General features: G+C 26.8%; 1 protein-coding gene across 13 annotated transcripts in view; it reads left to right on the top strand.

Annotated features, from left to right (window-relative positions):
* The window catches only part of LOC107438258 (uncharacterized), a 69484-nt gene that overhangs the window by 9236 nt on the left and 32872 nt on the right, over positions 1–27376 (top strand). For 7 of the 13 annotated variants that reach the window (XM_087168093.1, XM_087168098.1, XM_087168078.1 and 4 more), the window contains exons 5-20: positions 572–658; positions 2267–2343; positions 2807–2907; positions 4329–4510; positions 6431–6520; positions 8043–8126; positions 8428–8786; positions 10467–10542; positions 12408–12661; positions 18288–18345; positions 18760–18828; positions 21528–21604; positions 22778–22872; positions 23326–23471; positions 24927–25004; positions 26587–26636. In XM_087168093.1, the coding sequence (XP_087024219.1) occupies positions 572–658; positions 2267–2343; positions 2807–2907; positions 4329–4510; positions 6431–6520; positions 8043–8126; positions 8428–8786; positions 10467–10542; positions 12408–12661; positions 18288–18345; positions 18760–18828; positions 21528–21604; positions 22778–22872; positions 23326–23471; positions 24927–25004; positions 26587–26636 (1883 nt within the window). Of the gene's footprint in view, positions 1–559; positions 659–2266; positions 2344–2806; positions 2908–4328; positions 4511–6430; positions 6521–8042; positions 8127–8427; positions 8787–10466; positions 10543–12407; positions 12662–18287; positions 18346–18759; positions 18829–21527; positions 21605–22777; positions 22873–23325; positions 23472–24926; positions 25005–26586; positions 26637–27376 lie in introns of all 13 variants that reach the window. The other 6 variants (XM_087168088.1, XM_087168071.1, XM_087168072.1 and 3 more) reach the window with 1 other exon arrangement.

Genomic DNA, 27376 nt, shown 5'->3' with positions numbered 1-27376 from the left:
TTCATTTGAAGCACTGTGAAGGATAAGAATTAAACATGTTTTAGAATTAGATAGTTTTGGAACCAAATTAGAAAACAGTAGGGAATTTATGTCAGCCCAAGTTTGATGCATTATATCAAATCAATATTTATGATTACTTTTCGTTTCTGTGTAAGGGTTTTTTAGACTAGGATACATTGTATTTTTTATTAAACTGGATCGCATCTTAAAGTTTGTGATAGGTTATAGAATGTTATCAATAAACAGGGGTCTGTCCAGGCCAAATTTATTGTCGTTTAGTGGTACCTTCACAAATTCAACTTTAGGAAAAACGGTAGTTTCACAAAATACTTTTTCTTAAAATTTTATTTTTGTATCCCGTAAGAAACGATAAATCCTTATTTTTGTTTTGATTTTTAATATAATTTTTAATGTTCACAAATTATGTCTAAATTTTCACAAAATAGGTACCTCTTAGAAAAACCTAAACAGACCCCTGATAAATATTTTATGTTATTTTAGTGTATTTACATGAGATTACAAATGTTTGAGTTTAATATCAGTAAGTAATTAAGAGAAGGTTTCTTTTTAGGCATAAATTTGGTGCCATTATCTAATTCAACATTCAAGAAGTATGATATGTTTGAGAAAGATTCAAGGCTTATGAACTTCTTACACTGTATGTATTCTTAAGGTATTTTTTTTAACATTATGTAAATTTTAGTAAAGTTGTTATTGAAATTAAATTTTGTATTAGATAGCATTAATTTAAAATAGCAGTCTTTAAATCTTTAGTTTTAACATTAACCAGCAAATGGTTTTGACGGTCATTGCTTCTAAGAATTTTTATAATCTCTGATGTGCATTGGCAAACACAAATGCGTAATTTGTTAATGATTTATTAAGCATTAGTAATGCTCAAATAAAGTGCTTATTTTAAATCATCGGTCATTTCTTCTAAGAATTTTTATAATCTCTGATGTGCATTGGCAAACACAAATGCGTAATTTGTTAATGATTTATTAAGCATTAGTAATGCTCAAATAAAGTGCTTATTTTAAATCAAAGAGACTGAAATATGAATCACAACCCTAATTACGTTTACAGTAAATTGAGTTGATTCTTAAGTAATGATCATTTAAGAATCAACTCACTTGTCATCAGCTAAAATAAGCATTTTCTTTGAACTACTGTACAAAGTCATTGATATAGCTGTTTCAAAATAGCAAGCTAACTCAGAATTTAGGAGTCTGTAAATGCTTTATTAAATTGATGTGTAAAAAAATGACTGCATAGAATCTTCAGCATTATTCTTATAAATACTGCACTTCTTTTTATTAACCCATTGACGATTATGAACGAGTTCGGCTCGCAATCGAATCATGCTTCAATGCGCGCAAACAAGTTTCACTCAGGAGCAAGATTTCGACCGTAATGGTTAGTAACGAGCACAACTCGCTTGGTGAAATTTTTCCCCAATGCGTGCTGACAAGCTGAGTTTGTTCGCCATTATTATTCTGCATTGATTATGTTAAAAATGAATCCTACTCGCTAAACATAGTTAGTTTTACTCCCTACAGATGGCAGTACGGGTGAATTTCTTTTCATAATGAAGGGGGAATGAATTTTTTTACCTTGTTCTTTTTATTCATATTTTGGCACATTTTTTAGGGTGTTTGTTAAGTAAAATGGCTGAAAAGCGAAAGTTAGATAATTATGATTATGATTGTGATACAGAAAGCTTATCAAGTTTTGAGTCTGATGAAGACTTTGTTCAGAGTATTTACTGTATTTAAATGCTTCATAAAGTTTTACATTAGTTGTATTTATTTAGTGCTTTCAATTTAATATTTGTCTTATATTTATAATTAACTATTATTTATATAATTGATTATAATAATTTATAATTTACTATTAATAATTATCATTTATTAATTATTTTAAAGTACGTAAAAACTGTTATTTATGTACTACAAATACTTTAAGAAATTTTTAAAACGCGTGAGGCGAGCTATCTACGGTATCGCCAGAGAAGGGCGACATTTTAGGAAGAAAAACAGCTGCCACTTTTGACTACTGTTTGCTCGTAATACTGCGCAAATTAATGAAACAAAAACTCCTAATTTCCCTAACTGTCATAGGGTTAAGTAGATAAAGCAGAATCAGTAGCACCTATTGTGAATTGTGTGCAATGCATTTTTTAAAAGCTAGATTCAAAAGGTTTTACAAATTTTAGATGCTACTGAAATGCAACTTGTATTTCATAACTGCACTTTTATTTTTACAGTTAAAAAATCCTTAAATGAAGTTGATTTAAAGTTTTCAAGGCAGCTCTACAGAGTATTATTTGATAAATGGGCTCCTGTAAGTATATAAATTATAATTTTTTTTTTTTACATCTTGACTGATATTAGATTCTAATACTATGCACGGTAAATTTGTTGTTTGAATTTATTGGGATATAATAAATACAAATTATTAAAATCTAAAATGATTATTTTTAACAAAGGAAAACAACCCTCTTTTTAAATAAGTTATTTTGTTATTAGCATTATAGAAAAGTAACTACAGATATTTATTTTATTTTTGATTAGTTACAGTTAGGAAAAAAAAAACTTCTATAGTTAAATTACTATTTCCAAAAAGTGTATCTTTATCTTCTTTCAGTAGATATAAAAAATTAATTGTGTATCTGATTGTGTAATTTCATGAAAAACTATTGTAACTTGTAATTTAAAAAAATTTTTTTTGCTTGTTTCTAGTTTCATAAGTATTATAACATGGATTTTTCATTAGTCAGTGAATGATTTATACTATTTAATTTTAGATTGATGTTGCTCAATTGAAAACAGAAATGCTGCAATTTTGTGGTTTTCCATTTGATAGATTCTCTGAAGAAGTATTGAAGAGGAAACATATATTAAAGAAGTAATAAATATTTATGATGTATAATAAAGTAATCAATTGTCTAACTTTCATATTCTTGTTAATTAGGGTATGGTTAAATGTAGAATATTTGTAAGCGTTTTTAGTTTTTTTCTTTGAATATTTATTAAATGTTAATCAAATTGTAAAAATTGCCTTAACACGTTGAATGCCATGGGGGTCACCGGTGACCGGCACTGAGTTTGTTCGTAGCGCTACATGGGTCACCAGTGATAAGGCGAAGAAGAAACTCTTAATTCAAGTAAATTTTTAATGCTGTTTTTTTTTAATATTATTATCGTTACTAAAATGGTTTGAAAAATTTAATGCAATACATTATGAAAAAATCATTTTGGCCAGACGGGCAAGCCCTGCAAAATTAATGTGGCATTCAACGTGTTAATTTTATTAAGACTCTTTGTACTCACAAATGGCCGTGTAATTAAGTGTCAATACTTGTTACCATATTTTATAATGTCCTTAGCTTTAAAATATTTTTATTTTTAAATCAAGACAAAATAAGTAAAACTACAATATCAATTTACAGTTTTACATTATCAAGTTTTTATGGTGATGAATTCATACACTTAATTATTATTTTAAGTAAATACAGTAATAAATCTTGTTGGGTCGAATTTTGTAGTTTCACAATTATTGATCTGCCTCCTTCATCTGGTTTTAAAATAGATTAATTTGAACCTACAATACTGTTATTATCTCATAGAATATTTAAATTTCTAATTGTGGGAACATCCACATATTCATAAAACATGAAAAATACACAAATAATGTTAAGCAACATATTCACTATGTTTTCATTAAAAATTATTGAAACCCTAGTTCATAAAATTATTTTCTTAATGAGATAACATAAGTTCAAATCTAAAGCAAAAGTAAAGTTACTATTAAAAAGCAAAAGTGATACTGTTAAGCATAGCAATGCCGAAAAATACCTTTCAACCTTAATAGGTGAAGGATATACAGTTAGACTATTATGAATTGTTCCATGTTTTCTGTTCTTTAGCAATTTACAGTTAAAAAAATATATGGTAAAATAGTAAAATAAACTATTGTAATCCCACCATGAGTAATTTTATTATAATAAATAAGGGTAGAGGGAGAAAATATGTGATGAACAACATCACAAGCTTTTTTTGGTGCTTTTCAAAAAATTTTATATTCAAATAAATTTGTAACTTAGTTTTAATACGCATTTTTTTAAATTTAGCTAATATTTTACACATTTTGAAATCATTCACAAATAATTTTTTCCATGCATCAGATATTCTAAAATAAAATTTTTGCAATTAGCTTTCTAATCACATATTCTCTAATACTATGTTACTGAATATAGTTAAGCTAAGTTGATTAGATATTAATAATTAGCATTTTTTATTTATGATAGTTAATATGTTTTATTTCAGACTACCAGCTTTATCTTTAAAGAAAATTTGTTACATGTTGGATTTGCCCAAAGGAAAGACAGATGATATGATTGATTCTATTTTAAAATTCCTTCATAAGCCAACAAACACTGTGCATTGCACTGTTGATCCGTTTCAGAGCTGTATGCAACCATTTGTAAAATTAGAAAAATTGCCAATCGGTAAGCTTTTTGTTTAAAAATTTTGCTGAATACGATAACATTTCTTGTCACATTATTTTCCCAGAATATTTCCCTATTTATATAATGCCGCCACTTATTTCAAGGACATGCAACTTTATAAAACTGGCATGTCTATAGTTAGGTGGGAAAAGAAAAGAATACTCTTAAAGTCACATAATTAATCATTTAAAATTTCTTTCTTCTTTGTTGCATCTTGCTTGTAGTTTTTTCTCTGGCACTTTCCTGTTCTCCTCCTTTAATTTTGCATTTTGATGCTGTTGAAAGCTCTAAATCTTTGAACCAAAACTAGTACGGTGAAATCTCTCTGGAGTGACCACTCTCTGTTTTAAAGTAAAATGGTCGTTAATGGAGGTTGGTCGTTCTTAGAGATTAACTCCATTGACTTAAAAATATTATCTATTAAAGATACATGATCTTTTGCAAGCAATTTTAATTTTACTCAGTGACATTTTCTTAGTGCGGAAATGCCTGTTGTGTTGGTGTCATGAAAATCAGATCGCTCAAAGAAATTTAGCGTCAATAAAAATAACCCGTACTGTTATAATAATGTGTAAAAACAAATTTACCAATTATGATTGATAGAACTATATTGAATAAATAAACAATTATGTGTTTTTTTTTTTTTTTTTTTTTTTTTTTTTTTTTTTTTTTTTGGTATAAGTATGCACATAGTTTTATATCATGAAAATTAATTTACTTTGAAAAATAAGCTGTTTGTTTGTTTTAGATGCTTGGTTTTTTTTTTTCTTTAACTTTTCACTCTAAAACTGAATCATTGATACCATCATCTTTATTACACTCTGACTGTAACAGGAGATTGTCAAACTCTAAGAGATCGTCAAAACGAGCTCTCTAAACTAGAGCCATTCAGAAATATTTTGAATTTACTTATTTGTTTTGTTATTTTTTATTCTTGTATTTTTTCGTGTTTTTTTATTTGACCTTTTCTGCATTTGGTGCGGAGGTTTGCCCTGCTGCTGGGAGAGGTTTTGATGGTCTCTCCTAAAGGTTTTCTTTAACACAAAGTGTATGTAAAAAATTCTGTGCCTTCCAAAAGTGGTCGTAAATAGAACTGGTCGCACATAGAAATGATCGCTTTCCTGGACGTTTTACTGTATATCTGTTTATGGATATATTTGTGCTTTAATAATGTTTTCTAGCTTTATTTTTATAGATAGCACAAAGAATACCCTTTTTGCATTTGGTTTTCATTTGCATTTGACATTTTGATTAAAGTAATAGCAGCTTTCCTTATTCCTCTGTTTCTTATTTTTTTTATTTTTAAAAATTATCTAGTTTTGTTCTATAATTTTAAATTGAGTTAGGTATTTAACCCATATTTCTTTTTCTTTTTTTTCTTTTCTTTTAGTTATTAATGTCAGGGTAATAAAAAATCACTCTTCTCACCCTTTTCAAACATTTGAAGTAAAGTTGAGAAGCACTAAATCAGCCCATAAGTTATTTTTCTTGATTTTAGCAAAGTACTATCTCTTTAATAATTAAACTTTGCATTAAATCCAAACATTGTATACCTAAGACATTTCTTATTACTCAGTGTATTGTATCTATAGAAAAGGAAAGATATTTTCTGCAAGAAAGTTTATAATTTCTTACTGCAATCTGTTGGAACTTGTATAAATTGTATGATTGTCTCTTTCATTTATTTCTTTAGAATTAATTATTTTTCTTTTGATAGCATTGAATTTTAGTACAAAAAGTTGAGTATCCATAAATTTTGATGAAAATAATTATTATAAAATTTTTAAATGTTATTATGATTTAAAAGGTTTCTAGTTTATATCTTATGTCCTATTTCTTTTTCTATTTCAGATTTCTTTATTTTACCAAACTTTTGTTGCTGTCTCTGATTTTGTAATATTTTCCTTTATTTCTTTCTAGAGTATAATTCATTATTAGAAAAAGAAAAGAAACGTGATAGCTCGAATCAGCAAAGTAGAAAGGCTGGTCTACCTCCTAAGAAACTTTTGGGTAACATTTAAGCTATTGTTTAGTAAAAACTGCAAATTTATGCAAGCAAATAAGTTTATTAAAGTTTCAGAATTTAATTACTGAAATTCTGAATTTTTTAGGATTTACTGAATCTTAAATATTTATTAAAGACCAAAAAAGTTACAATATAAATAAACATTCCAAAGATTGTGTGCTGTATATTAGAAAGATTGGTCAGCTTGAAACAAAATATTTTGGTTGTATTCGTAACCTGATTTTTTAAAGGGTATTTAATATAAATCAATTTAAAATTTGTTAAAGTTGAACTTGTTTGTTACAAGTTTTAGTTTAACATGAGTCAGAGTATGAAAAGTAAATTTTTTATAAAAGGTTTATTATTTGTATAAGGTTTATTATAAGCACAACTTGAATTCAACAAGGGTTATTTATGGTTCTACTTAAAAATTTTCTTTTTCATTCTAGCAGTTAAAATTGTAAGTCTCTCACCATTTGTTGAATTCGATCATAATTTATTTAAAAGGCCATTTTAAGTTTGAATTATTGAAACCTCGAACAAACATAAGCAACAAGGACTAAATATATGTCCTAATCAATTTTGCTATGAGACAACAATTTATATCAAAACAATTTTGCTCTAGCTATAGAAACATACTTTCCTATTGTTATTTTAATATTAAACCAATTTTTGAAAAATAATTTTTTATGATTTTCAACTTGTTTATCATTTTAAAAGACTGATAGTTGTCCACCCCTGTCAATGATTATGTAACAAACATTCTGATATTCAAAAAATTATTGTTGAAATATATGACATATATAAAAAATATACATTGTTTCTAATTTGCAATAGATGAAATAAAGATATATTTTATAAAAGAATGTACAGCTTATGGCATTGAGGCATACAATTTAGCTTCTTTGCTCATCCTAGACATGAATGTACACCCTTTCCCATGGTAGTGAGAGCACTCTGGGTTATGGTCCCTAAAGATCCTGAGTTCAATTCTAGCACGTAGTTGAAGAACGTCTCTCCACTCTATTGATATTTTATAGATAAAACCACTTTCATCGATTCATTGTTTTAATGGTGGATGAAAGGGAAAAATCATAACTACTATATGTACATTTCTAAGTAAATTAGAAGGTATTCATGCATAAAATGAAATGGATGTTGTAAGTTCAAAACAGCAGACTTAGGTTTAGGCATCTCTCAACTATCAGGTTACATTCATTCTACATTCTTGTTTCAAACAAGTCTGACTGCATTCATGTTAAGCCTGTATTAAACATTTCATTGAAGATATTACTTGATCTGTTACATATATTTTTCTATATTCTTCATTTGTTAGAAACGCGACAAAGGAAAATTAAAATCAGAAAATTATAAAAGTTGACCAACCTTGAAAGAATCTTTTAGGTAGATGGGGAAATGGATTTGAAATAAATTTAAAATTTATTATTGGTTTTGAACATTCATTAAAAATTTCATTGTAAAATATGTTTTATGAATTTTAAAATTTTTTTCTTCTTTTTTCTTTAGAATACAAGCATTTATTGGAAATGGCAAAGAAAAATTCTTATAATATAAGTCAGCAGTTCAGAAAGCCTGGACAGAAAAAGATTGGTAATATTTTCAAAACAATTTATAAATGACATTTGTTCTTATAAATAAACAGTTTATGTTCCAATTTGAGCCTGCATTTTAAATTTGAAGATAAATTTTATTATATTATTGTAAAAAAAATTCTTTTTAATGTTACGTCAGCTATTCAGAAAGGCTGGCCAACTCTCAAAGATAAAACTTGGAGTTATTTTTAACATATTTTGCAATAGATAAAAAATTTTATGCATTGAGTATATTAAGTACATTTGAAGGTAAAATGTATTGTTTTGCAATGTTTTCATTTTTTTTCTTCCTTTTTTAGAGAATAAATCTTTAACAACAAAGAAGCATTCTAATAACATGAGCCAGCAAAAAAGAAAAGCTGATCAACTACAGAAGAAAAAAACAAATTCTTCACAAAAAACTGCTCGCCAAACAGGCACTAATTTGCAGAAAAAATCACTTAGCCCTGTTGTAGTTATGAAAGATGTGCAAAAAAGTTCACCTGAAGCTAAATCTCTTTCAAAAATTCTTCCTACAACTTCAGTTGCACCTAAAAAAGTAAAAGTTGCAGTTAAAAGTGACAAAAAAATGTCTTCACCTATAGAAGAGAAGAAAAGTTCATTTAATGTTTCTTCTGCATCTACTTCAAGCACAAAAAAGGAAACAATTACTAAAAAGGTAATAGCATATTTCTTTTATTTTTATAGTATTTTGTAAAAAAAAAAGAATTAAAAAAAATGTGCTGAAAGCAGGGCTGGGGTTTTGGACGTCCTAAACTGGTTTTGGACAGGACATGTGGGTTTTACTGTCTTAAACTGGGTAAAACTGTCTTAAACTGGGTAAAACTGTCTTAAACTGGGTAAAACTGTCCTAAACTGTCTTAAAGTGTCCAAAACCTTGAACTTTGGTAAAAGGCTAAAATTCTAAAGGTGTAACCATTGTACACATAATAATTACGTGTATCAATAAATATTTGATATTTTTTATACAATTTACTATATCTTATTAAAAGAAAATAATATAATAGAAAAAGGTTTATAATTTTTGAAGCTCCACAATTCATTGAACAACAAAAGTGAATACCTAATCCTTTAAATATAAATATGCTTTTAATATTGATAAATAATATTTTTGCAATATTAAAAAATAATAATTTTTCTTAAAAAAAATTCTAAATTTGTTCAAAAATTAACCTTTTATTTTTCACAATATTTTTTTAAAAAAAATGTTATAATTTCTGCATCACAGAATGATAAAAAAGGCATCTATTTAAAAAAAAAAAATTGTTTTTAAATGTGAATATATTAGTTTAAATTGGAAGTACAAAATAACTGCAAAATGTATTAACAGTTTTGAAGGGCATAACATCAGTTTCAGTTACTGACACTGGTGATGTATCACCACTATGCTAAAAGAATTGAACATGAATGAAATAAAAGTATTCTTGAATAGTACTATAGATAAATAAACCTGTTTATGACGAACCAAGCACTTAGTCCCTAATATTTCAACCTGTATGGCAAGATGTACTACTGAATGAAAGACCAATTGAACTTGAAAAGCAAATATTCTCTAGCATATTTAATTATCAATATGTTATTAGTTCTATGTTTATTTTACCTCTTAAATATTGTTCAGATAAAATTGTGACATAATTTGAGTAAAAGGGTTTTGGACAAGACGGTTTAAACCGCGGATTAATCCATTCTGTTCTAAACCTTGCCAACCCTGGCTGGAAGTATATGTGCTTTGAACACTATGAACGAACTTATGATTTAAGCTCTGGATTATACAGCCCTTAGTAGGTCACCCGACAGGGTACAGAAAGTGAGCCTTGAGACATACAGTCAATAAGGGGATATCCAATTGATAAAATCAAATGACCCTAAAACTTTACATTTATTATCATTATTATTGTTATTATTTATTATTTTATAATAAAGATTTAGGGTGTTAAAATACTAAAGTGAAAGTTAATCTAGGAAATTAAATGTTCTTTTTAGGGACAAGAAAAAAGAGAATATGTTGTAGGAGGAAGCAATTTTTTACCATAAAATAATTTCCATTTAAATCTTTATTAAAATATATTTATACTTACGATATATAATATATTTAAATAATGATTTTGATAAATTTTAGTGTTTTAAATGTTGTTTGTTTGAATAAGATTTTTTTTGTCCCCTCTGGCAAAAAAAAAAATAATAATAATAATGCTATTTATATTTTAAAACATTCTCTAAAATGGTAGTAAATAACTAATCCTCTATTCAGTGTTATATTTTTGCTGATAATTCTTTTTAAGAATAAAATATATTGCATTTTGATTTTAAATTATTAATATTTATGTACCTGCTTTAGGTTTCAAGATTAAAGAACCAAAAACTTGCTGCTGCAGGTGGGAAAAAGTCAGGAGATGGAAAAAAACCTTTTAAAAGTAATCTTTCCTGTACTTTTTCTTTTCATATATTTGTCATGACTTTCAATTTTTGATAAATTAATATGCATGTTTATGTTCAAATGATTAGTTATTATTGGCAAATACCAAAAATTTTTAGTCCCTTTAAGAAAATATGTAAACATAAGTGGAGCTGTTGCAAGCACATTTGATTTAATTCGGAGACTTAGATTTGCATCCCTGTCAACTTTTTCTCTTTTTAAGGTGTTTTTTTCCAAGTGATAGTGAAATGGCAAATTACAATTGTAGGTGAAATAATTATTTTTAAATTTGGCCATATCATAAACACACCATCGTATATATGGTAAATTTATAAGTAGTGTGTTATGTTTGCCAATGTATGATATGCTGCATTTTTCTTAAAAAATTTGAAATGACTTTCCAAGTAAATGATGAATTTAGTGAGAAAAGGATTATGACTGTCATTCTGAAATGTTCATGTTTGTAACATACTTTAAATATTCATCATTTGCCAAATTACTTAGATCGAAATTCTGTTTCATTGGCTAGATTTGCAATTAAGTCCAGTTTTGTTGAATCATTAATAATGAATCTTTCCCTTGCGACTGTTTAATTACTTTTGTGATGAGCCTATTGCCGAAAAGGAGGAGGGAGGGGCTGCTATGCCCTGCTCTTTTAGGTCTTCCGTATAATTATAAAATTTTGCTTTTGAAAAAAAAAAAAAAAACGTTTTTTTAATTCTGTCCTTAAAGTTATTAATATAAGTACTGGACGCTTAAGAAGACACCTTGTTTTGAAATAAGATCTTTTCTTATTCTCCATCCAAAATTGATAAAATTATAAATTTGAATGCTGCTCTATTATTATTTTACTAACACTGCAGAAAGCTAATTTTACATTAATGCAAAAGCATTAAAGTTCATAAAACGAGTAAATACTTAATAATTTATTTCAAAATTAAAACGTTTTATGCATTTTTGGGAAAATTGAAGGAAATTCAACATACGGACTCTAACACATTCTTCATGATGTAGAGCATAATGTTTTCAATTTGTCAGGCATAAAAATGTTTGAGCATTTAAAATATATTGATCTTCAACTCTTTTCAATTCTGAAGCAAAAAAAAAAAAAAAGTTTCATTAAGGAATAAATATTTTCAAGTGCATTTTGTGACTAAGCTTTTTTTAAATACTTCTTGTCAAATGCTACATAAATTTGCCTTGTACATAATTTTTCCAGAAAATGAGACTTTAATATAAGATAATCACATTAAAACTAAAATATTTGTAAACAGCTGAATAAAAATTATCCCAACTTATCATGAGTGTCAAATAATTAGTTTTAATTTGTTTATTGACAGGCATAAAAGCATCTGTATCATCAGCTAAGTTTTTAAAATTTTTTATACCTGCCATATGCCAATTGTAAGTGGCAAACATCAGCATGGGGAGTGAGATAATTTTTTTGATCTTAAAGCAGCTTTTTAAGCAAAAAGGAATAGAACTTTCTTTTTTACTTGTTAAATTCAGTATATTTTTAATTTTAAATTTTTTTTTAGTACCTTAAAATATATAATTTTGTAATCTGAGTGTTATTGAAATACGAAAGAGCTTTGGAATATGTAGGAGTATTTTCTTTAAACAATGATACTAGACTACTATGTTTCAGCATCTGGAGAGCGAATGTAGATCGGAGAAAAACTTTAAAAACTATTATGGGGGTTAGTGAGCTGGAGCAGTTAACCATTCATATATATTGTTAAAGTGTATGCGTTAAGCAAATTTCTTTTACGTATTATCATTGGCACTAAATTAATTGATATGAACATGATATAACTTTTATGCTTTAATTCTGATTCATGAAATGTGAAATTCTATATACAGCTTTAAAGGCTCCTGTTCAAAAGAAGGCTTCACTTTTGAAATCAGTCCAGAAGAAAAAAATGAAGAATAGAATTAAGAAACTGAAAAAAGAAATATCAGAGTTGAAAGTAAAAGTAGACGAAAGTCAGAGCTTCATAAAAGCCCAAGGCAATGCTGAAAATGGAGCTCTACTTCCTTCTTTTGGGAAAGGAAAGGAAAATGAGGATGATCAATCAAATACATCCTTTTTCGCTCATCAGGATTTACAAAATGAGGTATAAAACTTATATAATTAAGGATTAATTAGAAAGTGATTTAGCTACAAAAGATAATGAGCATGAAAGGTTTACAATATATATCTCTATATAACATAAAATCATAATGGTCTGATACCGTTTTCCATTGTTGTCGGCGCATTTTTATTGGAAAATCACGTTGTAGGATCCAGTTTTCCCCCATTCATTTCCATATTGTTTAGGTTGTCATCAGCATAAAATTAACAAAAGTCGTAAAGGTATTCGCGATCGCAACGAACTATAGGGGGCGTTGTTGTATGAGACGCATACCTGCGATTTCTATATGAACCGTCATTCAGTTACTCTGGAGACGTCTTTAATGTAGCGTGTAGCATTGTAACGTTCCTTCTTTAATGTGGCTTATTAAATTTAAAAAAGAAAAATGTTTGATATCCTTTCTTATACAACCGAAAACAAGATGGTATCTCATTTTTTTTTAAAGAAGGAACATCCAAAACACATCTGAAAAATATTTGTAAATAAACAGAAAAAAATATGTATCTTCTTATTAGAGTTAAAACCTAATGCCTGAGAAATAGTTTTACTAAATTTAATGATATAACCTGAAAGGCTTATTTAAACTTTACATTCCATAGTTTTAAGAATCATATTACTTCAAACATTAAAATAAGCAAAAAGTATACATAAGCTTCATAATTTTATGTAATTTAATTTTGTAAATAAAGTTTTTTGACAAGTAATTTTATCAAAAAATTTTAAGTTTTAATAAAAATCATTATTTAGAAACTGAAAAACGTAAAGTAAAGAATGCTTACGATACAAAACAAAAAAAAATAAACAATTCTAAAAATTCATTATATTAAAATAAACGACTTTCATGTTTTTTATTTTTTGATTCATAATCGGAAGTAGAAAACCATTCCATAGAAAACTATCATCAAGAAAAAAACTACTTAAAAGTAAAATTTTTTATTTTATAAAAATTAACGCTTACCTGCTTTATAAATCAGAAGAATTCCAAAATGATTTGTTCTTCAATTTTTGTTACCATTTTTTAGTGCTACGAAAATGCGTCTTTGGGATTTGCCAAAAATAGAACAAGATGCAATTTTATTTTTTCTGGAGCGAAATATTTTGCCCATTGTCCACCGAAATCCGATAAACTACTTTGATTTTAAATAAAGTGTTTCATTTTATGATTTGTCACAAAAATTTTAGGTGTTGATTGGCGGCACTTAAAAACAGCCAAATCTGTAGCTGTTGTGGCGTTAATATATAAGTATCGAATTTTTATTCATACTTTTCTGAATCATATTACTTGAAACAATAGAATATGCAAGAAGTATACATAAACACATAATGTTATACCATTTATGTTTTCAAAAAAGTATTTTGACAACAATTTTTATCAAAAAATTATAAACTATAAAACGGAAAATAAAGAATTCTTAGGATAAAAAACGATTTTAAGAATTCTTTACATTGAAATAGAAACTTTCATATAGTTTCTTTTCTTATACTTCTTAATCAGACGTAAGAAACCATTCTGTAGAGAACTATCATCTAATAAGAAAAAAAAAGTTTTACAAGCTAATTTTTTTATTATAAAAATCATAACACTTACCTTCTTTATAAATCCGTAGAGTTCCAAATGAAATGTTCTTCGTTTGAAAGTTTTATTTTCAAATAATATGTGCATAGATTATCCCTTTATTACTTTTAGATAACATACCACACATCAAAATTTTATGATTGTAAGATCTCGATATGAATTTGAATATGTAGCTTAAAAACAGAACAGCTGAATTCTAGTTGAAATTATCTATTCTTTCAAAACTAAGAAATACTTACCAAGAAAACGATAAAAAAAATGTATTAATCATCAGCACAAATAACACTATTTCAAGTAATTTGGTTGATTCTTTATTGTTGTTTTCCGAATTATGTAGATACAGAAATATATACTGTTCTATAACAAAAAAGAATTCTATAACTATTGCAGCTCTTGACGTTCTGAATTCACATTTCTTTATTGGAATGACGAAAGCAATGTTGACTTCATTTTATTTGTAATGAATTAAAGACAGAAAAAATTATTTTACCGTAATATACACATCTGTAACAGCAAGTGATCATGAAATTGTAAGTTATAGAAAGGTTAAAATTATTGAGAAATTGTTCTTCAAATGCTTGGCGTGTTCTGCTTCAATGTTTGGCATGTTCTGGTTAGTTTTTTCAAGTTCTTCAACTGTTCCTTAGGGAAATTTTGATTTTTATTTGCTGCTAAGAAAATGGCGTCCGTCATGGCCGATGATTTGGATGGAACTAAATGAAAACGTGATAAATTAATGTCTGATATTTACAGGCTCCCGATAGAGGGCATACTCGAGCGTTGCGATCGCGAATTGTTTTCCTTTAAATATTTTTGTATCCCTAATTTAAAGTTATTTTTCAGTACTGCTATTATTACAGGGTGGCCACCCACCTGGAAAACCTTGAAAACCTGGAATTATCAGGGAATTTTTTTATACTGGAAAAAACCTGGAAATATCAGGGAAATTTGGATAAAAACCTGGAAAAATCAGGGAATTTTAAAGAAAAGCTGGAAATTTTTCTTTGATAATTTTTTTAATTTCACTAATTTAAATTATTTACTAATTTTCTTAATTTAAATTATTTCATCCATTATACCCACTTTTTTTAAACGGAAATGTATCGCCAAACAGTTGAAATATCATCAACTTAGCTATACTTTGCTTGCATCAAAATTTGCTCCATTACAGCTCTGTTAAACTAGAATGCCACATAAAATTCTCACACAGTTGCTAAACGAATGTAGAAACCTTTGACTGCTATGGGACTGTGCAATTTAGGCAAGATTCTGGTGGGGATGGAAAAAGGGATTAGGATATTAGCTTCTTTTTTTTTTTTTAATTCTCTCCTTGGGCTGAATCCATTTATGGCTCAACTTTGTTCCAATGCTTTGGTGGTAATTTTTTTTTCTATTTTGACAAAATGTTTTTGTATTTTTAACTTTATAAAATTCTCCAAAAATTAGTTGGTTATAATTTAATAATAGATTTTATATCGCAGTCTTTTTCTGAAAGCTTTTCTACTCCCAATCAAAGAAATCTGAATTATTTTTCTCAGCAAACCAACCAATCACACATTTTTTTACAATCGCTAACAGCAATGTTTGTCGACAAATCGTTACAATTGTTGCATTAATGCTAATTTTTTCAATTTCATTTTAACCTTTTATTTCATTTTATTTCATTGATTTCATTTTAACCTTTTATATTTTAATTTTAAAAAAAATGTTTTTTTAAGAACCAACTATATATTTATATTTAATTTTACTCTTTTGTTGGTCAATATGATTTTTGATTCGATATTTTGTACCAAAACATTAAAAAATAAATTTAAAAAAATCTTGAAAATTGTCAAAATAAATTATTTTTTTCAAGATGATATGTTAAAAAAATAACATTTTGAATAAAATATTTTATAATATCGACACTTTTCTTGTACACATCCTATACTTCATATGAAAAAAGAAACAAAAACCTGGAAATTTTATGATTTTTATCTGGAAAACCTGGAAAAATCAGGGAAATTTGAAATCGGATTTGAGTGGCCACCCTGTATTAGTGAAAATTTTAAATTATGGTTGTGAACTCATCAAATTTGTTTGAACAATATAATGTATTAAGAATATAAATGTTATTTAAAAAAAATGATAATTAAAAAATCACCAAGAGATTTAAATGTTTATAATACTAATAGATAGTAATATTAGGAATTGGGAAGTAGAGGCGCAAGAGCGTAAGTAAACAGAGTTCCTTTTAGGACATAGATTTTAAGTGAATATTTTTAACTTTAGTAGAAGAACTATTTTCGGGCAAGAAAAAACAATTATTGCAAAGCAATCGGGGTTGGTGAGCGGTAGCGAACAGGGGGCTTTGCCCCCTAACATATACATATTTATATTTACTTTGGTTAAAAATATTTTCTGTAACAGATTGCCAATATTTTAAGTTCTGATCTCTTCAATATTTTTTTTCCTACAAAAAATATTACTTTTGCAATCGAAGTCATTTTTACTCTAAACTAAGAATATCTACTTGTCGCATAGAGAGTTATGCAACTGATCTAACAAATAATATTAAATCAAAATGAATAGATAAGTATTTTTGTAATTGACTGCTTATGTTTCCACCTATTGAGATTTCTTAAAAAATAGTACCAACATTGTCTAGCGTGACATTGGACCGATAAATAAATTTTTTAATATAACCTTAATAAATCAATATAAAACTAAGAAGATGATTTGGAAATTTTTATCAAAATAGAACACAAAAATGAGATATATGTTTATTTCCTTATGGCAGTAATGGTTTTGTTTTGTGTCACAACTACAGGAATTGTAAGTTAAAATGTACCATAACCTATTATTACAAATTTTTCCTTTTTACTAAAACTTATTTTTTAATTAAATAAAAAAGAAAGAAAGAAACTGGTTTCCTTGCTTTTTTTAAAATTGTTTGTTAACATTTAAGGAGTACGATAAATTAAAATTTATTATAGGCATATGTGAAACACTGCACATTTGAAGAACCTTATTTCAAGTTGCTTGGTTTTATTCTTAGTGATTGCAGAATAGCATAACACCATAGAAATATTTTAAGTATAAACGGCACACAGTTTATGTATTTTGAATTGTATTTCTGTGGGGTAGTTTTTTAGAAAAGATGAGATAGGAGACTTTTTAAAGTTTGCAACAGAGTCAAATTTAATAATTTAGAAATCTTTTTATGTTGTATACATAATTTTTTTTTTTTTTTTTTTGTAGCTCATACCTTTGAAAATCCTAGATTAATCATCAATCATATGCGTAAATTTGTCAGATGAAATTATATTATATAAGAGTACCTAACTTGACCATAACTTAATAGGAAAAAAAAATTTCAATCAGCTCAATTAACAATAAATTTGCAACACCCATGGGAAAAATAACATAATTTTAGAAGATTTATAAAACGACATTTGAACAGTAAACTGTTGTATATGTGTTGTCAATTTAATTGAATTCTATAAGTTAGCAATTTTAAATTTAATTCGCTACGTAAGAATAAATAAATACTGTACGCATCCCAAGAGCAGAATTATATTGAATGTTCTACAACTGGGCTTGTTAATTACAAATGTTCTGCAGTTATTGTCAAAAGTTAACAAATAAATCAGGATATATATTACCTTTTTTTTCTTAAAATGATGAATAATTTTGTCTTGCAAACTAAAATTACAAACGGAACCTCAATCAAATTATATTAGGAACTCATATCAAATTATTTTTAAATGCCTAATTAATCAATCAAAAATTATTATTAGCAGCTCGAAATTTCATTGAAACTTTGACATAATATAAACTGTTCTGGTGGTATGTGGGCATAAATAGTTTGGTTCTAAACATAAAGTATTCTGGAAGGAATTAGATTCTTTTATTCTGTGATGATTTTTCTGTTTTAGGAAGTCATATTTTTGCAAATATTTTCATGTTTCATGGGTGAAATGTTTTTTTTTTTAATTTTCTTGCTATTTATCTTAACAAATTTTATGTTCTTAATGTTTTTTTTTTTTTTAGGATTATTCAAGTGAAGTTACGTTGTCTGCTGATGAAAATGTTGAAGAAGCTAAAAAAGGTATTGAATTTTAATTTCATTTTTAGTGTTCTAGATTTATGTGCATATTATTTAACACAAATCTAAATAAGCTTTAACCCCCATTTTTCACATTAATGCTATGCAGTTTCATTGAAATACCTATTTGTGAGACAAGAAAGCATAAAAGGTTAAAACTTATGAGTAGAAAATTCAAGAAGTTAAGAATTCAACGAATAATTTCAGTTATCAAAGTGTAAAGTGTAAGCTAAAGTAATAATTTTGATTTCTTGTAACATTTTATTATTAATTTTGTATTTTAAGAATATTGTCCTTAACTGATAACCACTCACACTTTAAATAATTTTATGTAAAATTTTTATAAATAAGTTAATGATAAATTATTGTTGTTACTATCCATCGTTACTTGTTCTTTTATTTATTGCCATATTTCAGTGGAAGGTGCAAAAAAGAAGAAAAAGAAGATGATGCGGTGCGGAAAACCTATTAGAAGTTTTGCAAACAGTATGTATATACATTCTTCTCATTATTGTTTTTACTTTTAAAAAGAAAAAAAGTACTGTTTCAGTTACTGTATACTGATACTTAAAAGAAGTGTTGAAAGTAAATATATTATTGTTCAGAAAATAACACAGGTCTGTACCAAATATGGACTAGGTAGCTAAGGAATTTGAATTCGTCTAGAAAGTCTAGGAATTTGAAGCAATAGTAACGTAAGTTTATCAACTGAGAAACTACACTACTCAAAAGAAAGAGGAGCACATGGCTTTAATAAAATTACACAAATATTTCTTCTGATCACTAAACAAAACAAAGCATGTATAGTCTTAAGAATAGCAGAAAACGGAAGAAGAGAATTTCATATGCAAATCAATGTTTGTTACGTCAAAAAACATGAAATGAATATAAATGTGAAATCTTGATTTCGCAGAAGCTGCCGTCTTTCGTTGTCTTAGTGGTGAAATTGAACCTTTTGGCTTTTGTTTTGAGCAAAGGTTACTTGAGAACGTTACGACAAAGTGATCTACCAGAATCCATGAGTTGGCGTCTTATCGCGAGACTGGAATCTGGACAAACAAAGAAATGCTAGTGGATGCTGTTGAAGTGGCAAGAAGTGTTATAGGAAGGCAAATATATCAAATGCTATTGAAAAGTTGCTCTCAATTGCCAATATTTTAAACAAAGTTATAAGATATACAAATCTTTCAGCATGAAATTTCTGGCTAACTAATTGATATTAACTGTGTTAAACGTTGTTAGTAGACAAAGATAGGTCAAAAGTTGCATAAGATTCAAAGTTTTTAAAAAATTTTCAGATATGTTTTAATTCATTTATCAACAAAACATCAAGCTGAATTTGTTCAATTCTTTCATATGTTGTTAATAATATTTTTTTTAAAAACTGTGACCCCCGTGGCAGAATAGCTGCGACACGGCGACATTGTCACAGAACGTTACAGAGCTTTTGCAGAAAGATTATTTTTATTTTGAAAAGTTTTTTAAAAGAAAAAAAATTTGTCATTTTTCTTTTTTATAGAAATTTACACATAATATTTGAATCATGCATTTAGATAATCACTTTTTCACGCTCTTAATTTACGACGATAGTATCGTAAATCGATGTCATGTTTCAATTGTATTTTCGGCAGTTATTAATATTGATTTTCATGCGGATTTTAAATATCCCGATATATTTCAAACAATATGGAAAATTCAAATCGTTCATTTGAGTATTTACTTTTAAGGCAATAATTCTATAGATTTTATGGCAGTTATTGCTATTGATTTCTCCATAGGTTTTAAATCCGATATTTTTATGCGATATTATTTATTACAACAATGTACCGATTCGCGTAATTTTGCTGTCTATCTTTTTTTCAGCAATTACTACTACGGATTTCATGATTTTTAATTTTATATTTTACTGTGGTAATTATTTACAAAATTCGGAGAAAGAAATAGTTTGTGTCCCCCCCACAAAATGCAAGAATATCACACATAATATTAGAATAAAAGATTATTACTCATTTTATTAAAAAAAAATTATGTAGTTTTACAGCGCTTCTATTACTTTAAATTTGTAACATATATGTTTTTTATTATTAAAAGTATTTTGCAGAAAGATAATAGTGATAGAGAGTTTGTCGCAGAAAGCTCGAAAAAATTTAGCCACAGGGACTGTGACTATCTCAAATTTGTTTATTCTGTTTGTCTCCTGACCTTTCCTATCCTAGAGGTTTGTTCTCTCCTGTAAAGTAAGAAAGTACAGACCCTATGCCCTGAACAAGACCTCATTTAGATATCCGGGGATTGTAGGCAGAATACAGTTGTGGTCCCTACTGGTCATAACATTAAACCAAGTTTACATCTTATTTATTTGAAGAATGTTTAAATTTTTTGTAGCATATGTAAATTACGATATATTAGTAAATTTGAGCTTATATTTCTTACAATTTTTGTTTACTTATAATTCTAACAAAGGATTTTGAAGGAAAACACACACAAAAAAAATATTAGTGGCATATAGGGGAGCCCAAGGCCTGAGTTTCTCAGAACTTATAATAAATTAGGCCCTGGCCATGAGGTATTGATGCAAGGTTTGCAGCTTCCTCTCATTAACTAGAATTTCTCTGAAAAATTTTAAAACTGTGTACATTGTGATATTTGACTTGCAAATTTAAAATTCTATATATATATTTGAAATGCTTGCTTTTATTTGACACTATTGAGAAAAATCTTCAGATCAAATCTCACAGATTAAAATGAGGTAAATTGTATCTCATCAAATCGAGAATCAGGATAATTAAATTCTTATTTTATGTTTGATATATTTGACTGCTATTTTTTTTGTCACAAAAAAAGTACTCTGACAGCAGGTTGCCATAAGTGGGAATATTTTGTTTTTGAATTCATGTTTTAAGATAGTTAGTATTTGTGAAACGACATTTGGAAGAAATTTGTTTTGTATTTTTCTAACACAGTATTTTCTTAATTTAAATAATTTGTAGCATTGAAGTTTTATATGGTTTGGTAATATTAAGGAAATAATTCATGACTATTTACTGACATTCTTAGACAAAAAAAAATGTGTTTAAGCACATATATTTTAAGCACTCTATATTAGTGTTGAAAATTTTTATTTTGATTTAGCATTTTTGAAAATTTCATAAAATTTCGTATTAAACATTTTTATTTCATTATAGTCAGGGAAAGTATTCAAAATGGAAATTTCAGCGCTCTGCAACGTCTTCACATTTTACTTTTTGGAGCATCTGATAAAGTATGTATTTTTTTTATAACTTGTAGAATCTACTTTTAGAAATCCATGTTACACTTGTATTTTGCTACTGAATGCATTAAAATTAATTTTTACGACTTACTCGTATTACATGAAAGCAAAGTATGTTTGGAGTAAAGTTGTACAAATGTTTCATCATTAAATAACTAATAATCAATCAAAGCTATTTCCTCGAAGCTTGCTTTAAAGACTTCTCCTTTTATCCATTTTTTTAATGAAACAATCAGTAAAAATGCATGAAATAAAATGAAAATAATAAAAAAAATTTTTTGTGTGTTTATATATTTCCTATGAGTTGTAATTATTCTGTCTTTTTTTAAAAGTGTTGTGGTAATTAATTGGATATTTTATATATAATTAGATAGCATTTAGAACCTAAATTTAGAAACTAATTCAATTTCTAAAGTAAAGAGAAACTGAAATTGAGTAAAATAATGTAATGGTGTATGTGAGTCACTATTTCCAAAAAAAAAAAAAAAAATACAATTTAAAATTTTACTTACTTCTGTAGTTTACTTTTAAATATTTTTCTTTTATGTGATTTTTTTTAAAATTATATTATTTGTTAAAAACTTCTAGAGATAAAAACATTAACATATACCATTTTAAATGCATTAATTTTATTGCTTTAAAAAGAAAAGCCTGTTTTTTTGTAACAAGTAAACAAACAGTACGAATATAGCATTTGAATAAAAAAAAATTTTAAGATAAATTTCTAATTAAGAAAGTTCAAAAGAAATAGGAAAACAAATAATTTTTTTCTAGTCTTGTATAATATCTGATTTATTTGTGTGTGGATCGTAAGGAATGATTGTTCCTTGAAGAAATGGTTAAGAAAAAAAAAAGAAACCAAAATGTTTGATCTTGCTTGTTTTAGTTTAATATTCTCATGCTCTTTTTTTAAATTTATTTGTTGGTTTATTTATTTATTTGAAATTTTGATTCATTAAATGAATATTGATATTAGTATTCATAAAAACATAGAATCAAATTTTTGTTATGAAAGCTGTAAGCTATATTAATAGCAGATGTTAAACTCTGATATTTCTTTGAATGAATAATACTTAGTGTACATCATTGGTTATATTAACTTAAATATTAATTATTTTTAGCCTTTTTTTCTGTTTTTTAATAAAATAAAAATACTTATTTTAGCCAGAAAATTTGAAAGCAAATATTTTAGCCTTTGGAGGTTTTCCTTTTCTTGAAGGTTCTGATGATTGGAAGCAGAAGGAATTTTTATTATCATTGTAAGTTTCATTGTATTAGTTGTTGTAATCCTTGATTTGTATTTTTGTTTCATGAACTGCACATTTTTTTAACCAGTTTGGGATGATGAAGAAAATAAATGGCAAACATATATACAATTATATTTTAATTTATGAAAGCAATAGAATAAAACTAAAAAATTAATAAGGCAAATGAAAACAAGCACTCACTGTGTGCAGGATTTTTTTTGCTTACTGTACAGAATATATTTTTAAGTTTTTATTTTATTTTTTAGGAGTTCTGCTTTAAATAATTTTATTATTTTTTTTAATGACAAATGAATTAATTCCTCATTAAAAATTGAATTGGTTTTCAAATTAAGAGTCCCTATGATGTATTTTTGGCTGGTTTATAATATTATACCTGTTTGTTTTCATTAAAGCTCATTTTAATCAATTGAAAAACAATTAATTATAAACGATTGTTATTTACAGGCTCTCACTAAGCACTCTAAAAGAGTATTCAACTTTACTTTGTATCGATCATGCTGGTGACGATCAACAAACTGTCATAAATAAATTAATGAAATTCTTAGCAGCACCGGGTGGCTCTTCTGAAATTGAAGTTGAATTAATTGAAGGTTTGCCAATTTTTTTCCATCCAATTGTTTATAATGTTTTTTATTGTAGTAATTGATATTGTATAAATTTTAATGATGTAATAATTATTGGGTATCAAAAATAATTTCATACAATTTATGAAACTCCAATGCAGTTTATGGAGGAGATAAGTATATTTAAGTAACAGATTTGTAGAAATATGGCATGACTTGTTTCTTTTATGCCATTCTATGAAAATTTAACAAAATAAATACAAATTGCAGCATTCTATGATAATTGACTAAGCAAATCATAATATATGATCTTCAATAAACAAAACAGCTACAAATATGTTAAGCTGGCAGTAGTAAGATATTAATAAAAGTTATTTATAAACTTATAATCATTTAATTGATAATTATTGAAAAGTCAATGAATAGCTCTCAATTTCAGAAAATTTTATGTATCATTAAGCGTTGCATTGAACCTCTTAAATTTTGATGAAAATTGCTAGGATGCTGTATTAAATGAATTAACTGTACAAAAGTATTAAGAAAAATTTCATTTATTTTTGAAAATACCTAAATGTTACTGAATTCATTACGTTACTAATAATCCATAAAAACAAAGTTAAATTGTTTTTTTTTTTTTTTTTTTTTTTTTTTACCTTAGTAATGCTAATTTTTTTTTTCTTTAAAAGTTTCTCTCAGCTGCTATAAATAAAAATATCTGTATTTATTCCACTTCAATGTTTATTTTTATAAAACTACTAATAGGCAATACCAAACACCTTTATGTTGCAGGATCAGAAATTAATACCCAAGAAAGGTAAGAAAATGAAATGAGAAATCATGAATATTGAAGAATTATGAACATTCAGTTAAAGGGTATTTAAACTGTTTGAAATATTTAATTGTACATTAATATTTCAACAGCATGCAAATTTACACCACAATACGGTATCAATGATGACATCACAATGACGTAACTCTTTCAGACGACCATGGTGGTTTGATTCAGAATGTAGGCTTTTGCTTAAATTTGGCATTGCCGATAAAGTTAAACTTATTATGTTTAAATTTAAAGATCAAAATAATACACTTTGAAAGTTGGTTGTAAATTTTAAGCATGAAAATGATATAAAAATATTCTTATGTGGTTATACTACAATCACCATCACTGTTTTATTTTGATTAATTTTCTTTGTTAATAACAACTAATATTTTTTTTCTTCTGTAAATAACATTGTATCTTTCTAATTTGTGTGTTAAATAAAAGTGTTAAGGTTCATATAATGTTATCAATGTCATTTTTTTCTCAGCCAGATAGTGACTACTGTTAGGTACATTTATGTATTTTAATTAAAATGGATTTGTAAAAAAAAATATTGGCCAAGTATTCTATATACTAATATGCTCGGTAGAGCATGTAATAATGTTGGGATTTTTGTGCCCTGCTGTAAGTTCCATATTTTGTGACATTTCTTTTGTTTATAGATGACCCTCTCCCAGAAATGGAAACGCATGTAGTTCATTCAGAGCCAGTTAAACCAATTAGGATAGTCGATGCCAAAAGTATGTAGAGGAAATTTTATGGTTTAAAAATGAACATTACTGTAATAGTCTCATAAAATAATTTATTCCATTAATTAGAAAAGTAAATAAATTCATGTTTCATATTAAGTTCGAGGATTACATATTAAGCAAGAGCATATGTTTATTTTAAACATTCTTTGTGTTTTAACTGAATAATATACATAAATTTAGTAGTCATTGTAGAAATAAGGTATATATATGTTACGCTTTGAAAGCCTAAACATTGTAAGTTCGTAGTGTGGCCGGTGCTTCTTGAAAAAGATACAGGAAAATACAGGAATCATAATATAATTTTATTAAAGTAAGGGCCAGAGCCCCAGAATGACAACCTTACATGCTGGTGGATAGGTGTAGAATAGCACATTTGACCTTGGAAAGAGGCTCAGTAGCGTGGGACTGATCAATTTCCCAAGCTGCTAAAGCCACATCATCACATTTTTTGAGATAATTAGATCAATATTATTACTTTCTTGTGGGAAAGGTTTTTAAACGTTTGCGCGTTGGATAAATGCTCTATTTATGGATTATATTTAATATATAATTGTTTTAACATTACATATATATATATATATATATATATATATATATATATATATATATATATATATATATGTAACATAAAAAGCTTTTATTAATCTTTTTATGTTAGTTTCTTTGCTATAAAACAACTCCTACTTTATTACTAATTAATTATTCAAATCGAAATACTTTCTCACACTTTTAAAAGCTACATCCTGTTTCTAAATCTATTTTTGGCCCAACTATGCATGAATTTAAATAAAGATCTTTTTTCCCTTTTAAGCCGTGGGAATCACTCGAGCAAGTTCATTAACCAATAGTAATTTCTGAGATTTCCCTCTTTCCCCTAAATAGAGACATTTTAGGATTTTTTTGCAAGATTTTCCCTACCAGAAAGACTGTTTGCTGATGGAGTAAACATCACTTCTTCGCTCCCACTCAACTAAGAATGATCAAATAAAAGTTACTCTGATTTAATTAAAATCCTGTGTCTGTTTTCCTGCTCGGTCCGACTGCATCATTTTACATATATATATATATTTGTTTGCTATCAATGCAAGTTAATATTGGCCCTTTTTTATTTCTTATATCAAAAATGCAAACAAATGTTTGTATTTAGAGTATTCTTTAATGCAATTTTCAGAGAACATTAATATTTATACTCTTATATCATTGCTGTTCTTTGATCATTCAAATTTTAAGTTGTGTTAAAAACTCTAAAGGTGGGATTATCTCATCTGTTTCAATTGACATCATTAATGTCAATATTATTTTTAAAAAAACATATTAAAAAAAAAGAACTCAACTCTTGATAGAAACAGTTTAAATTCTTGCAAATAAAAACTAGTAGATAGAATTTGCAATTCTGTTAATTTTTACTCTTAAAAGTTATTGTATAAAGTTAAATGTTTTCCAAGATCAACGGACATATATTTTTAATCTAAAATGATTTAAATATAATAATGCTTTTTTTTTCTTCCTAAGACATTCTTTTTACTTCCTATTGCTTTATAAAATATGATTTTTTATTTTTTGTATCTAGGTATAGCTCCTGTTGCACCTAAGAAGAAAGTGGTAAAAAAGAAAGAAAAGGTAAATGTTACATTCGTTTTGTTTTCCAATTCTTTGAATGTTAGAAAATCAGTGTGTTATAAGTTCCTTCATTTTCTCTATGTGGCAACCTGATGTTTCACTCTTCTCTTTTTCAATTTTCTTAGAGTTGTTGGAAGGTGGTAAAAAAAATCACATCGCTGCAAAAATTTTCAAAAATTACTGAACATACAGCTTAGCCTGATGTCTTGAAAGTAAAATAAAAGTTATTTAGGATTTAGAAAAACTGCAAAAAAATATCTAGATTTAAATTTTTCTGAAAATCTATATATTCTATTTACATATTCTCTGTTTTATTTCCAATAAATCCCTCTTTTTCCATTTAAAGGTAACTATTTATCTTGAATGAGTGTCCAAATACCAAGTGAATAAATGCTCATTATGTAACTCAATGACTAACTTGAAATCTTAAAATGGAACCCTTGAATGGCCAATGTTCCAAAAATAGAAAATTTGGTTTAAAACTAGCATGGCATATAAATTTTAAAATAAAGTTTGAATTTAATTCCCAACAGAGAGTTATAACACCACTCTAAGAATTTGAAAGTATTGTAGTCCTTTTATAAAAATTGGATTTTATGCAAATTATATTACAAATAGGATAAAAATGTACAAATTTAATGAAATTTCTAAATTCATAAAAAGATCACGTAAAAAAAGTACCAAACTAAATACAAAAATTCTTTATTGAATTTTAAATGTTAGCGAAGTGATATTATTCT

This window comes from Parasteatoda tepidariorum, chromosome 1, assembly GCF_982258835.1.
Source record: "Parasteatoda tepidariorum strain Cologne lab strain chromosome 1, Ptep-v5.0, whole genome shotgun sequence".
Lineage (NCBI taxonomy): Eukaryota > Metazoa > Arthropoda > Arachnida > Araneae > Theridiidae > Parasteatoda > Parasteatoda tepidariorum.
The sequence above is the reverse complement of the archived record's forward strand: the minus strand, read 5'-3'. Positions and strand labels throughout refer to the sequence as shown.